At 37.7% G+C, this 13,155-nt stretch overlaps 1 protein-coding gene across 5 annotated transcripts in view; it reads right to left on the bottom strand.

Moving 5' to 3' along the window:
* Positions 1-13,155, bottom strand: part of LOC5564260 (protein furry) — a 384,478-nt gene that overhangs the window by 112,056 nt on the left and 259,267 nt on the right. For all 5 annotated transcript variants that reach the window (XM_021842641.1, XM_021842640.1, XM_021842638.1 and 2 more), the window contains 3 exons: positions 7,529-7,660; positions 6,845-7,013; positions 5,411-5,513 (listed from right to left, as the gene is read on the bottom strand). In XM_021842641.1, the coding sequence (XP_021698333.1) occupies positions 5,411-5,513; positions 6,845-7,013; positions 7,529-7,660 (404 nt within the window). The remainder of the gene's footprint in view (positions 1-5,410; positions 5,514-6,844; positions 7,014-7,528; positions 7,661-13,155) is intronic.

A 13,155-nucleotide genomic window follows, 5' to 3' on the forward strand; every position in this document is an offset into this window, starting at 1 on the left:
TATATAATGCACACTTAATTTCCAACCAATTTTGTGAGCAATCACGGTAGTCGATACGTTTCCGTTCATATTCGACAGCGCTTCCCTTAAAAATTTACAACAGGAGCTTTAAAACGAATGTCGGAAAGAAAAATGTCAATTGAATGCCTTTGATCACCATAGCTTCGCTAGAAAACGTTAGAATTTCTGTCATTTTTCGTAATGTGCACTGCTTTCACTGTATGTGTGTCATTCGACATAACATGCCGGAACAATCTGTTCTTGTCGTTTATGATCCGATATGTCTGAATTATATGCAATACTAATGATTTATGCAAATGTCATCGTGTCAGACGACATTCAATTCACAGTTTTGGTTTTTGTATTTTTCGCTGTTTCGATGAATGCACAAAAATAAATTGACTGCTAGCCATGGCAACGAAACAAACGTCGCGCAAAGTGTCGAATGTTTACAGCACTGTTTCCAACTTACAGAAAGAAATGTACAAAGGTCAAAGTTTTCACAGGTAATAGCAGTTTACGGAACAAGTTGCAGAATGATGATTTTTACAGCACGAGTCGTACATTTATTCAACGAGGCTTGCCGAGTTGGATAATTACGACGAGTACTGTAAAAATCGAGTTCGACAACGAGTTGCGTACAACTTTTTTTGTAATTTCGTAGAAGACCACTTGAGGATACCAGAAACCACATCAGAATGCATTCACTATTGTTCTACAATTTCTGAGAAAATGTTGTGTAATGATTTATTACGCAACTCAAAACATTTGCGTAGTGAGAAAACGTTGCGTAACGAATCATTACAGCACTGCTTTCAGTTGCCTAATGACTATTACCACACTGCATAATTGAGTGCAGGGAAGTAGGCCGTTTCACGACAGATTGGCGTGATGAAAAACAGCCTATTACAATGATAAAAAAAAACTCTTATATTAAGGGGGCAGGATCCGTCATTGATTTCGGAATTTTCAAAAGCAGTTTTTTCGTTTACAAAATTTACAGGAATATGTGTTCACTGTATTCTATTGTCCAACCGAAACACAGCGAACACATTTTCATCGAATAATTTTTAGTTTTGAACAGAAAAACTGCTTTTGAAGTTTCGATGATGACGATGACGGAGCGTTAATCCAATATTGATCCATATCTATCGGTTATCCATAACTTTGGTGCGAATGTACCTACAAACATGAGCGTGGGTTTGTAGGTGATATGCGAACACTTCAGCCGTACTCCCACAGTCCCCAAGGAAGCTTGCGCTTGGGCTACTGGCATATTGGATAGCTATGATTCGTTCGAGTCGACAGCAAGAAACCGCAGGAAAAAAATCTGCAACATTTCCACATTCACGTTCAGCCATTTTGGTTTATTGATTTTCTGACAGTTCCTGGTCCCGGGAGCAACAGTCGGGCGGAGTAAAGTGGACTATTGTTAGTGGGACGTATAAATGTAGATTTTTCAGTGCAACATTTCCGAGGTTATCGCTGGTGAATAAAATTCTTACTCTGGGTTCAGCTTTTGAGAGCACTCCTCTCAAAATGACGATGAAATATACTAATTATGCCACTCTATAGAGAGTTTTTGTCGCTATAAAAGTTGTCAATATAACGAGCTTTGACTTGTTGAGATTTATATGAGATTTCCTTTCTGGTATTTTTCGAAGATGCTGGCTGAAATACCCCAGATATTTAGCAAACCTCTTCGAATAGTACCTTTAATTTTCCAGGGATTCCTTCTCGAAATTGTACAGGACATACTCCACGCATTACTGCAGCAATCCTTTCGAAGACTTTTTTTTAAGATTTCATCAGATTATTCCTTAAAAAATATCTTTAAATATCATTGCACGAGTTCTTTTACAAGCTTTGCAAGGAGGTTCTGAAGAAAATAGTCCAAGGATTGATGAAAGTATAAGTACAATAAGTATTTCAAAAAGCAATTTATCTTGATTCCCTCCTGGGATAACACCAAAAAATACAACGAAGATTTTTTAGTAACTAGCGCAAAATTTGCACCTAGAATTTCTTTAGAAGTTCATCCAGCGATTTTATCAGAAATGCTTCCATAAATTGTTTGAAGATGTTTCTCATTGTTCTTCCAAGAGATTCACTAGAAATTACTCTGAGCATACTTCTACGGATCGACCCAGAAATGTTTGTAAGAATAACTCCATGGAATTATTTACAAATTATTTGAAAACTTCTAAAGAAACGGATCCAATATCCAACTATAAGGTGTCCACATTACCACCGCAACCCCTATCAACAGAGTGCGGGAAAACGCGAACGTGGTGTCATTTGGCAATGTTTCCACTTTCTTTTTTCCTCGTAGATACTCTGACCGGTTGCGTTTCTTCGTCAGCAGTAAACTGCGAATGACGTTACATGAAATGGTGGTGCTGCCGACATGCATTCAACCATTAGAGACGTTCGTTATCGGCGAGGGTTGCACTTTTGCTTATCTGCTGTCTAGATGTTGCACGTGGGCAGCAAGTCATTAGGGACTCGAAACACACGCACGTAGGGCGGGAGAACCTATGGGGTCCAGTGCAAGCTCCCACCACCAGAAGAGAATCACTTTCATTTATCGATTTTTTTTTTTCAAACTTAACATGGCTTCGAACATTACTGTGCTTGTGCATTTTTTGTTGTACTTTTCTCTAGGGATTTTTTGTCGAAACTATATCCTAATAACTAATTCACGTATTCACACGATTGACGGATGAAGTATTCCGTATTATTTACGTGATAGATGAGCTCATTTCCTAGCAAATGAGTAACAAACTCAAATTAGTGTATCAAAAAAAAAAACTTTTTGCAAATCCGTTGTACCGTGGTGAATCAAAATCCGGACGGTACTAATAGCCGGACACTTCAATAAAAATCACTAATTAAGCTATGAATTTGAATAATAATGTGTTTTTAATTATTCACATCTGAGTTTTATAATATAAATTATTACTTTAGTACGATTTATCATCTAGTAATCATTGGCAGAAAATTAATAAAAACAAAAACATAATTGTAACCCCAGCCTGACACGGTTTTTCCATTGAGCAGTTTTTGTGGTTCAAGCTTGCCTGCAAACAAAGTGCTAGTTGAGTGAACGATAATCCGTTGAAAATTCATTGTTTGTGACTTGTTGTGAGCATTAGTGTGTAAAAACGTAGTAGTAAACAATTTAAACATATCTGTGTGGCGAAAATAGTATAAAAGAATAGTTTTTCGAGCGATTAGTGAGTGTCCGGCTATGTGAACCATGGTTTTAAAATCCGGACGCCTCGCGTTCAAGTTAAATTTTGCTGGATAAGATATCTATTCGTGAAGAAAAAGGCGGTGAAAACTTAAAGGAAAGTGGGAAAAAGTATATGAACGGTTGAAAAATGGGATAATTGCTGAAAATTGCTCCAATAATCTTGAATATTACAGGTAATCATGAGTCTAACTACATCCACAGAAAGTAAGTAACCGAAACTTGTATATTGTTAACAGGTCATGGTTCAAGGAATTATTTTGTGTTTCCTTGTAATGAACTTCAAAAATTGTAGTTAAATAGCCGCGTTTGAATGCATTTTTCTAAACTCTAAATAAATTAAACGAGCTTGAGCACTGGTGTCCGGAATTTGATTCAAAAGTGTCCGGCTTATTGATTCATGTGTCCGGATTTAAAAACAAGACTAGTGCAACTGATTTCGTTATTTCTGTATTAAATTCTTTGTTTTAACATGAATACTTGGTATTTTCATGAAAATTAATGTCGAAATGATTTGGGAAATTGTGGTACTTTCAAAAATTCAAAGAATATTGATTGAAATTAGTATCAGAACATTTGGCATTGCTTAAGCGTCCGGGTATTGATTCATCACGGTATTTGAGCTTACTTTTCATCTAGAAGATGAACAATATAATGGCCTACTTTTCCTACCAGTCGAAACAGAGCTGAAAAGTTCAACAATGGACGGATGCACGAGTTCACTAATTTCACTAAAACTTCGAATAGTGAACCCGTGCATAGGTCCATTGATAGTACTGAAAAGTAGCACTTTTCTGCACTGTTGTTGTAGTCACCTATTATATAAGTCTTATCGTACATTACTCCTCTATTTGAACTGAATTATTTAGAAACTTATTCAACTAGATTATAATTCTACATCCGGTGTGCGATCCGAATCCCACTCCGGGGAGCGATTTGATGATTTGCAGTAAAGTCAGCAAGTTAACTCACAAAAAAGCAGCATAACATATACAACGATATCGACTTCTTTTTCCAGGCAACGCTTCAAAAAATCGGCTGTTTATACAATACTGAGTATTACGATGAGTAAACGAAACGGCAGATTACGCCTAAAAAGTTAAGAATGATGTGTGCACTAATTAAGAAAGAATTTATGAAGGGAGAAAGGGATATGGCAGCTTTCATAGATAAGCTACAATTTCTTCGCAAACAAATTTAATGAGCATAGAAAGAGTAGAGAAGGCTGGCACAACTCTTATGTAATTTAATTATTGTAGGATCGTTTAAGCACAAATTATTTTTTCAATAATTCATTTTTCTAACCGTACACCAGACTAAGCCAAGATGGAAAAGTTGTACATGTTTATCTTCACTAACAGCCTTTATGATGATGTGCTATTTTTAGCAAATTTAGGAGAAGTAGGACCGTATTAAGTTATCATAAGTGTCATTCTTGATTATTATATAAATCTAATGGCACATATAGTTGCGAGTAAAGTGCAACGTTCACTAGTATTGGCCAATTTTGGATTCAGCTCCATATATTCTTAAAGCTTCCTGGCGATGAAAATTTAATTTACGCCCTATTGCATATGTGTGGAACACCAACAAACCGGCATAAAAAGGGTAGGGCAAAGTACGGATAAGCTGTCATTTCCGGAAGCGATGAAGAATAGAGAGGCAAACGTTTTGTTTCGATTTTCTATTAAACTCGATGTTATCACTGGAACCGGACGGGATCCAATTATGGCTTGCCACGAAGCTACACTACTGCTGCATCGAACGCAATAACCAGCTTTAGTGGCATTATGTATTGTTGTACACAACAAACAAAGAATTGGCAAGTTACCATCGCACAATGGTCGGACAAAAATAAAAATTGGCCTAAACTAGTTTTATCGTCTTAACTCATTCCAGCACAGGATATTTTTCATTGGTTTGGGTGGTAAAAAACGATTCAAATAGAAAAAGTGTTGGAATATAAGCTGAAAGACTTATCCTAAATTTATGGAAGTCACAAACAGTTTTTATTTGCAAATAATAGCATTATAAAACAGTCGGGCCAACTAGTAATACATAAGATTAGTTTTTGAAATAAAAAAAACTCAAAATAATGTTTGGTAGTTTAGGTCTTTTTTTTAATTGACTACCACCATTGTGCCGAGCAGAACTTACCCCGATTTGATGGGATCCTCGCCACTGTGTCGCTTGGTGTGGATTGTCCCCTTCTCGACTCCAACCTCCTGTACTTTTGGATCGTTATTGCCCGAAGCGGGTCCTGAATGGAAACGAGAGAACAAAAGAAACGATTGATGAACGAAATCAGCAAACCGAAAGATTACTGTTGTTGTAAGTTGACTATCGGCTAGAAATGGGAACGCAATAATCGAAACGAATGAAGACGGATGGTCCAGCAACAGGATATCGAGATTTCTGATCAAGCACACCTTCATCGGTCAGTAAATAATGGAGTGGAAACAAACAGAAGGAAATAAATATGTCAGTCAAGTTTTCCAATAGACATAGGAAAGGGCAACCGAGCGTGTAGACCCAGATGTGTTCATAATATCGAAGGACGAAGTTAATTATTAACTCCCCTTGAATTGATGCTATCATTCAAGATGCTAACCAATCAGAAAAATGGAAGGCTATTGCGTGGATTAACAGGATACGATTAGTAACTCCATTGAGTAGAAACACAAGAAAATGAAGCTTGTATATCATTTGATCTTTGTTATAGTCCATCCAATTAAGTTGACTTATGTACCAAAAGAACTAGCGTGAAACAGTTAATAGTGAAATAATAGCTATAGCTTCAAAGCTCTTTTAGTAGTGTACCTGTGTTTAGTTTTTACCAGTAGTCCTCTCGTTGTGTAGGGTTAACGCGCCATATCTAGTGAACAGGGAGTCGTGAGTTTGATTCTCACCGAGAAGACGTGTAACTTTTACGCAAATTTCACACCGATTTGTCCATTCAATCCAATTGAATTCTTATTCTAAACAATCACCTCCTTTATTCATGTTTTCAACTCGGATATAGAGATTCAGAGTGAAGTGAGAGAGGTTGTTGGCAAGTTCAGTCATTTGTTTAGCATTGCTTCTTCTTATTGGCATTAACGTCCACACTGGAACAGAGCCTGCTTCTCAGCTTAGTGTTCTTATGAGCACTTCCACAGTTATCAACTGAGAGCTTTCTTTGCCAAAGTTGCCAATTTTGCATTCGTATATCGTGTGGCAGGTACGATGATACTCTAAGCCCAGGGAAGTCAAAGAAATTTCCATCACGAAAAGATCCTGGACCGACCGGGAATCGAACCCAGACACCTTCAGCAAGGCTTTGCATTGTAGCCGCGGACGCTAACCACTCGACTAAGGAAGGTTTAGCATTGCTCTGGGGTATGTTTATGTAAGTTTCAAGTACCTCACAACAAAGATGAAAATCAATGCCAAGTTATTTAAAATTGTTCCTTGAAAAAATCTTGACCATGATTGTACATAACAATTGTGGGACAACATCTTCCTTCGATAGACGCCACGGGAAGCCAAAGAACAAATACCAAACGAGGACAGGGACAAACGTTTCATCGCGTAATTTACAAGTCAACTTACCATCCGAATGGCTGGACGCTTTCCGCATGCTCGTTAGCCGGTAGAACGGTGGAGTCTCCGTGCGCTCAATTAGACAATTTAGCGTTTCCACGGTTTGCAGCTCGCTCATCAGTTCGTCCAGCAGCCGGTTTGTACATGACCGGGCCAAGTACAATGCGACTCGTTTGGCCTGCCGACCGGAAAGAGCGAAGATTAAGAGATTGAATATACATACAGTCAATTAGAAATAAAAATCGCCAACCTGGGACGTTTTATGAGTGATGTTCTTTAATAGCTTGTGCCAGCTGGTGACCCGACCAGACGGAAGAAATAAGAATATAACATAATGTGTTTTATCATTGTATATTTTTTCCGAGCCCATACGGTTTCGTATAACTTTCCCATAGAACGTTTTTCTATAAAACTAACAGTTTTTCTGGTCAAAATTTTCAAATATAGAACATCTTCATATTGTTTTCTTGTGTCAAAGTTCTACGGAAGACACTTATTCTACCATAAAAAAACCATTATCTCCAAATTGAAGATGGTCGAGTTCCGAGACTGATCGATTTGATAATTCGTCGTATTATAATCATGTTATGTGATTCTGGTCGGGGACGCCTGGCACAGGAGGAACATTGTTCTCAAATCGACCCTAGGGCAACGGAAATTAAACTCTCGAGGCGAGATAATGGAGAAACTTACGTAAGCCAGCAGCTCGTTAGGTGCCATCCCAGAGATGATGAGCAGGTACCGAAGGATGACCTTGAGATTGTTAGGCCAAAATTGGCAAAGCGTGCCCCAGAGCTCCTCGATGTATGGGTGCGAATCGGCGAACTGGAAAAAAAGAAATGAAATTCGGGATCAAATATTTATAAATACAATGACTTACTGTCCATCAACAAAAGATTAGTATTGACTTAATATTATGTATTTGTGAATACATAAACAATTGACAAACTTCTACTAAGAAATTAAAATATCATGTTAGAGACGCTATCATTCAGCATAACACAATTTAAATTATTCGCCAAGCATACCCAGACATCTCCCAACTTTTGCTGCCCTGATTCACCGTCAAAGATTAAAGCAATCATAACACAAACCACTGCACAATTCAATTACTTACAGGGTATAACAGAAGAAGAAACATTAAATCGATTTTGTCGCCACTGGCTTTTCTTCGTTCACTAATTTTATGTTCATTGGAAAACTTTTTGATTACAGCCATCCCGGCGGGTGCCCTAGAAGCGATTGGCTCTAACAATGGAACGCAGCCAGACGTTAAATGCCGATTAGTTTTGGTTTACGGCTGTAAAACAATTAGCTAACGTTTTACGATTTTGAAACTTTGATGCTGCAAATAAAACAGCGATATGAATGGAACATTATTAAACGTCTCAAATAGATAGCTGATGGAATACGAGATTTTTTCTTGGTATTATGTTCCCATATAGCCAACACCTTATAGTACTACGCTAATAGGCTACCCAGTTATGAAACGATTATGTTACATTTCAGTGCGCATCGTACCTTCGTGCAGTGCGTACATAAATTCTCTCTGCTCTTGGTAGTTTTTAAAGCTACAAAAACAGAACTTTTCAGAACTATTCTTCAATTGACCCCTGAGAACCCGTGCATTAGATTTTTCGTTGGACCCGTTAGCGAAAGCTAGCGGTGGTAATCCTTCTTGGGCATCATCTTTGGGAAAAAAAAACTCTTAGAAGGCCTCTTCTTCTTTGGTTTATTCATTAAACATATTTGTAACCACGAACAAAAGCAAGGGTGAACCTCTGAATTCACAACTTCCACCCAAAAATAACGGGATTTTAAACTGGTACTAAACGTGGCAAAAATGGAAGAAAGGACTTTTCTCCGGATTGCGCGCTTTCTTCCAAATGTGAAATGAATAATGCTGATAATTGCATCGCAATGACCAATCAGTGCGAAGCTCTAGACAAATTTTCCGAACGCCAAATCAAAGCAGCTGCTAGCCCAGGCTCTTTGATTCAAGTGAGGAAGCAAAGAGTGCCGCCTATCGTGGTCAGTTGTTCCGAATTTGGCAGATTTAGGCAGGAGATCTTGAACTTCATTAGGGGAATCAAGGTTTCCTTCCAAATCGCAAAGAAAGGAGACTGTCGCGTTTTGCCGCAAACTCTTAAAGATCGCGAACTTCTTCTCAGACATCTTGAAGAGAAGAAGCACATTTTTTTTACTTATAACGACATAACTGAACGTTGGTTCAAAGTTGTCTTGAAAGGTTTGTGGGCTTCGTAGCCGTGCGGTTAGTGTCACCGAGGCATTTAGCTCCATTGTGCTAAGAAGTGTGGGTTCGATTCCCGCCTCAGACCGAAAAACTTTTCGAGAGGAATGTTTTCCGACTGTGCCATTAGGCGTTGCATGCTAGTTCGTTGTCTAGTGTGGTGCTTCCTTCAAAGGGCAAATAGCCCACTGGAAGCATTAACGTGTAGTGTCTTAAAAAAAAAAAAAAAACATAGGTGTCTCAAGTGACTATAAGTCACCTGAAGAGATCAAAAATTTACTTGGATTTTCCACAGTCCAAATAATCATTATGAAAAAGAGAACCCAATCTGGCATTGTTCCGAAAGGGCTTTCTCAAGAATATTATTTAGTTCACTTTAACAAAAAAGATCTAAATAATATTAAAGCTTTAGAAAAAGCAAGACATATTTTTGATGTCCTTGTGACATGGGAACATTTCCAGAAACCTGGAGGAAATTTCCAGAACCCCACTCAGTGCCCTCGGTGCCAAAAGTGGGGCCATGGTACAAAAAATTGCCGCATGGATGCCAAATGCATGATTTGCGGAGGTTCTTCTCACGCTAAGGACGTCTGTCCAGTGAAGGAAGCAACCGATAAGTTCATATGCGCGAATTGCGGGGGCAATCATAAGTCAAATTATTGGACTTGCTTTTCGCGTAGACGAGTCGTCGAGGCTCGTGCCAGGCAGATAAACGATAATGTCCGTTACGATAACGGTCGTTTCCGGAATTTCCCTGGTGGAGTTTCGAATAATGCTCATTTTGCAGATCGCTTGATTAGGAATCATACCCATCAGGAAGATCATAATCATGCTGATTTACAAACTAATTTTAATCCGTCGGGTAGGCGTTCGAATCTTTTAATTTCGAATGTATGAACCCACGGATTGCCGATATCGTAGCAGGTAATTTGAACTCCTCCCCTATTCGTACTATGAGTACCTATTCTACTTGTTTTAAATTAAATAAAAAAAAACCCTGCCGTCACAGGCAATATATACTCCGCCTCTTCACCTACCGAAAATTCTAACGGAAAATCATCAAATGTACCTACTTCATGTGAAAACCACCACTATGACTGAAGCAGTCCAAGATGGTGTAAAATTTACGAATCAAATTGTTATTGGATCACGTTTTTCTAATGGATCCAAATAATAATTTAAATATTTTAAATCGGAATGCTCATTCTCTGAATGGTAAAAAGCTGTTTAAAGCTGTTCAATTTTCTTACAGTTAATAACTTGCATATAGCAGTTATTACTGAAACGTATTTGAAACCTTGCTCTAAACTCAAAAGAGATCCTAACTTTTTAGTTTATCGTGATGATCGACTTGATGGGGCATGTGGGGGAGTTGCAATCATCATTCATAGGCGTATAAAACATCCAATTGAAAATCAAGTTGCTCAGGACTTCGAAAATACTCTCAATCAAGAGAACGTTTTCGAAAATTCCTGGGAGACTGATTTGGAAGAAGTGAATAGTTCTCACTAAAAAAATCAAAAATATGAAAGCTCCTGGCAATGATGGAGATTTCTACTTTGAGCATGAGCATGAGCATGATTGACCGCCCGCAGTTGCTACTCCGTTATTGCAAGAACAGCTGTACTTACACAGGGAACCAACAGACACTACTCGGGATCAGTAGCATTCTCAATGTGTAAGACTGGTGCTCTCATTATTATAATAAACAAAACCGGCGCCGGCTGCGTCCGAATGCAGGTCAATTTGGGAATGGGAGGGAAATGTTGACGTGTTACTTGCTTTACAGAAGCCGAGGAGTCCTCTGCACTTCCACAAGAAAACACTAGGAGTTTGGATATGGGAAAGGATTTATTTTGGTAAAAAATAAATACCGTAATCCGGGGTAACATTGATCATTTTTTTGAATATTTCTTAAATATTTCGTTTGAAAATGCAAATGTCGTAAATTTTATATTTTTAAAACAAGTACTGCCACCTATAGCTCGTGACTATATACTGCATTTTGTTTTTTGAAAGATTTAAGCATGTTTAAAAAAATGTTTTAAGTGATTTTTTGATTTAGCTGATATGGGGTAACATTGATCACCTATGTAAACAACGTTCGGTTATACTGAAAATATCGTTACTTAGTTAAATCATGGTCCCCGAAGCCGAATATGAAGGCAAAACGCTTACAAGTCATTTACTTTTTGAGTTATTTTAAAATTAAAAACACTTCGAACCACGGAATACGCCTAAAGGTAGGCAATTTCATAAGGGAATTCTATATTATTTACAGTAATTCGTTAATGTTGCCTAATTGAGCATACTTATGAATTTTTTGACAACGGAATCGTTTTTGGCGATGCCATTTTTAGTAAGAACCGCATTTTCCTTGCTCATATCGTATGCAGAACTTATGTGAGACATGAATCTTCGGTAGTGTCATCCTTACCCATTGAAATCATTGTTTCAAAAAGTTGACAAATTAACGCAAAATGTAAACGCAATTTTCGCAAAAATTGTCACTTACATTAGCTTATGAAAATAAGAAAGAGAAGCACCATTCGTGATTTGGAAATGTTCCATCAATAAATGATGATACGATCTTTTAACGAGATGAGTCATTCCGATCAATGTTTCCCCGCTGATCAATGATACCCCGGATTACGGTATATAATTCGAAATGAATACGTGAGCATATACACGAATGACCGACACTGATAGTGCGGTTACTACACAAACCGGACACGATACTGATTTCGTCGTTCGCTCGACAGTAGCATACAACAGGTTCAACGTATCAAACTCTACTGACGCGTTTTTTTTATTTTTCACCGGCACACTTCGTTTTTTCTTCCGCGCAACGCGAACCGGACACAATGGATCCGGGTTCCGTCGCTCGCCCACAAGGAGCATGCAACAGACTCAACGGATCCAACACTACTCAATGATGGAGATTTCTACTTTCTTCCAGAAAGTAGCTCATCATTCTTAGTTGATATGTTTAGCAAATGTTTTCAATTAGCATATTTTCCTGACAAATGGAAAAATGCTAAGGTTGTACCAATTTTAAAAAAACAGACAAAAATCCTGCAGAAGCTTCTAGCGATCGTCCAATCAGTTTGCTTTCCTCCATCAGTAAACTTTTTGAAAAGGTTATTTTGAACAGAATGATGGCCCACATCAACGAAAATTCTATTTTTGCCAATGAACAGTTCGGATTCCACCATGGACATTCGACCACTCATCAACACGTGTAACAAATTTGATCCGTTCCAACAAATCTGAAGGCTATTCTACTGGTGTTGCTCTTCTAGACATAGAAAAAGCATTCGAAAGTTTTTGGCATGAAGGTTTTATTGTAAAATTAAAGAACTGTAATTTCCCAACATACATTGTTAGAATAATTCAAGATTACACAGCGTAACAAAAATGACACTTTCGCGTGTCTCAAGGATCAAATTATGTGTCTCTAGTAGATTTTGGGTCGCTAAATCTGATGCCGTTCTCAGAAATGTTCCAGCACGTCACAATTTTTAGCTACAGGTCGCCAAAGTTGTATAAAACACTGGTTTTATTGATGTTTACATGGAATTTAAAGTATGATTTATCAAACTTTTTTGTGATACAATCTACCAAACATGCTAAATAGGACTTGAACTTTCAATTTAGATACAAATCAGTTGAAATTTTACGATAAAATTTAGGTTAAATCGATTTTTTTCAACATGTTTGCAGTCTTCATATAAAATTCTTCGTTTCTCTTATATGGCATAATACAATACTTTTCAGAACCACCAAAAAATAACATTTTACCATCGAAAATATTATGAACTTCGTTGATAATTATTGTTCTATACATAAAGTTTGAATTCTGTGACAAATTGAGCAAACAAATTGCCGTACAAGTTGGAAAACTTGCATGCAAGTTGGCTGAAACAGTCAAATTTAGCATTTTCAATAGTCAATATCTCAAAAACTAGACGTGCCATGATATTTCTGAAAACGGCAATGGACTCAGCAACCCTTAATTTAGTAAATAGCGGTATTTTGGTTCTTGAGACAAAACCGTGTTCCGCAGTGT

This window comes from Aedes aegypti, chromosome 2, assembly GCF_002204515.2.
Source record: "Aedes aegypti strain LVP_AGWG chromosome 2, AaegL5.0 Primary Assembly, whole genome shotgun sequence".
Taxonomy (NCBI): domain Eukaryota; kingdom Metazoa; phylum Arthropoda; class Insecta; order Diptera; family Culicidae; genus Aedes; species Aedes aegypti.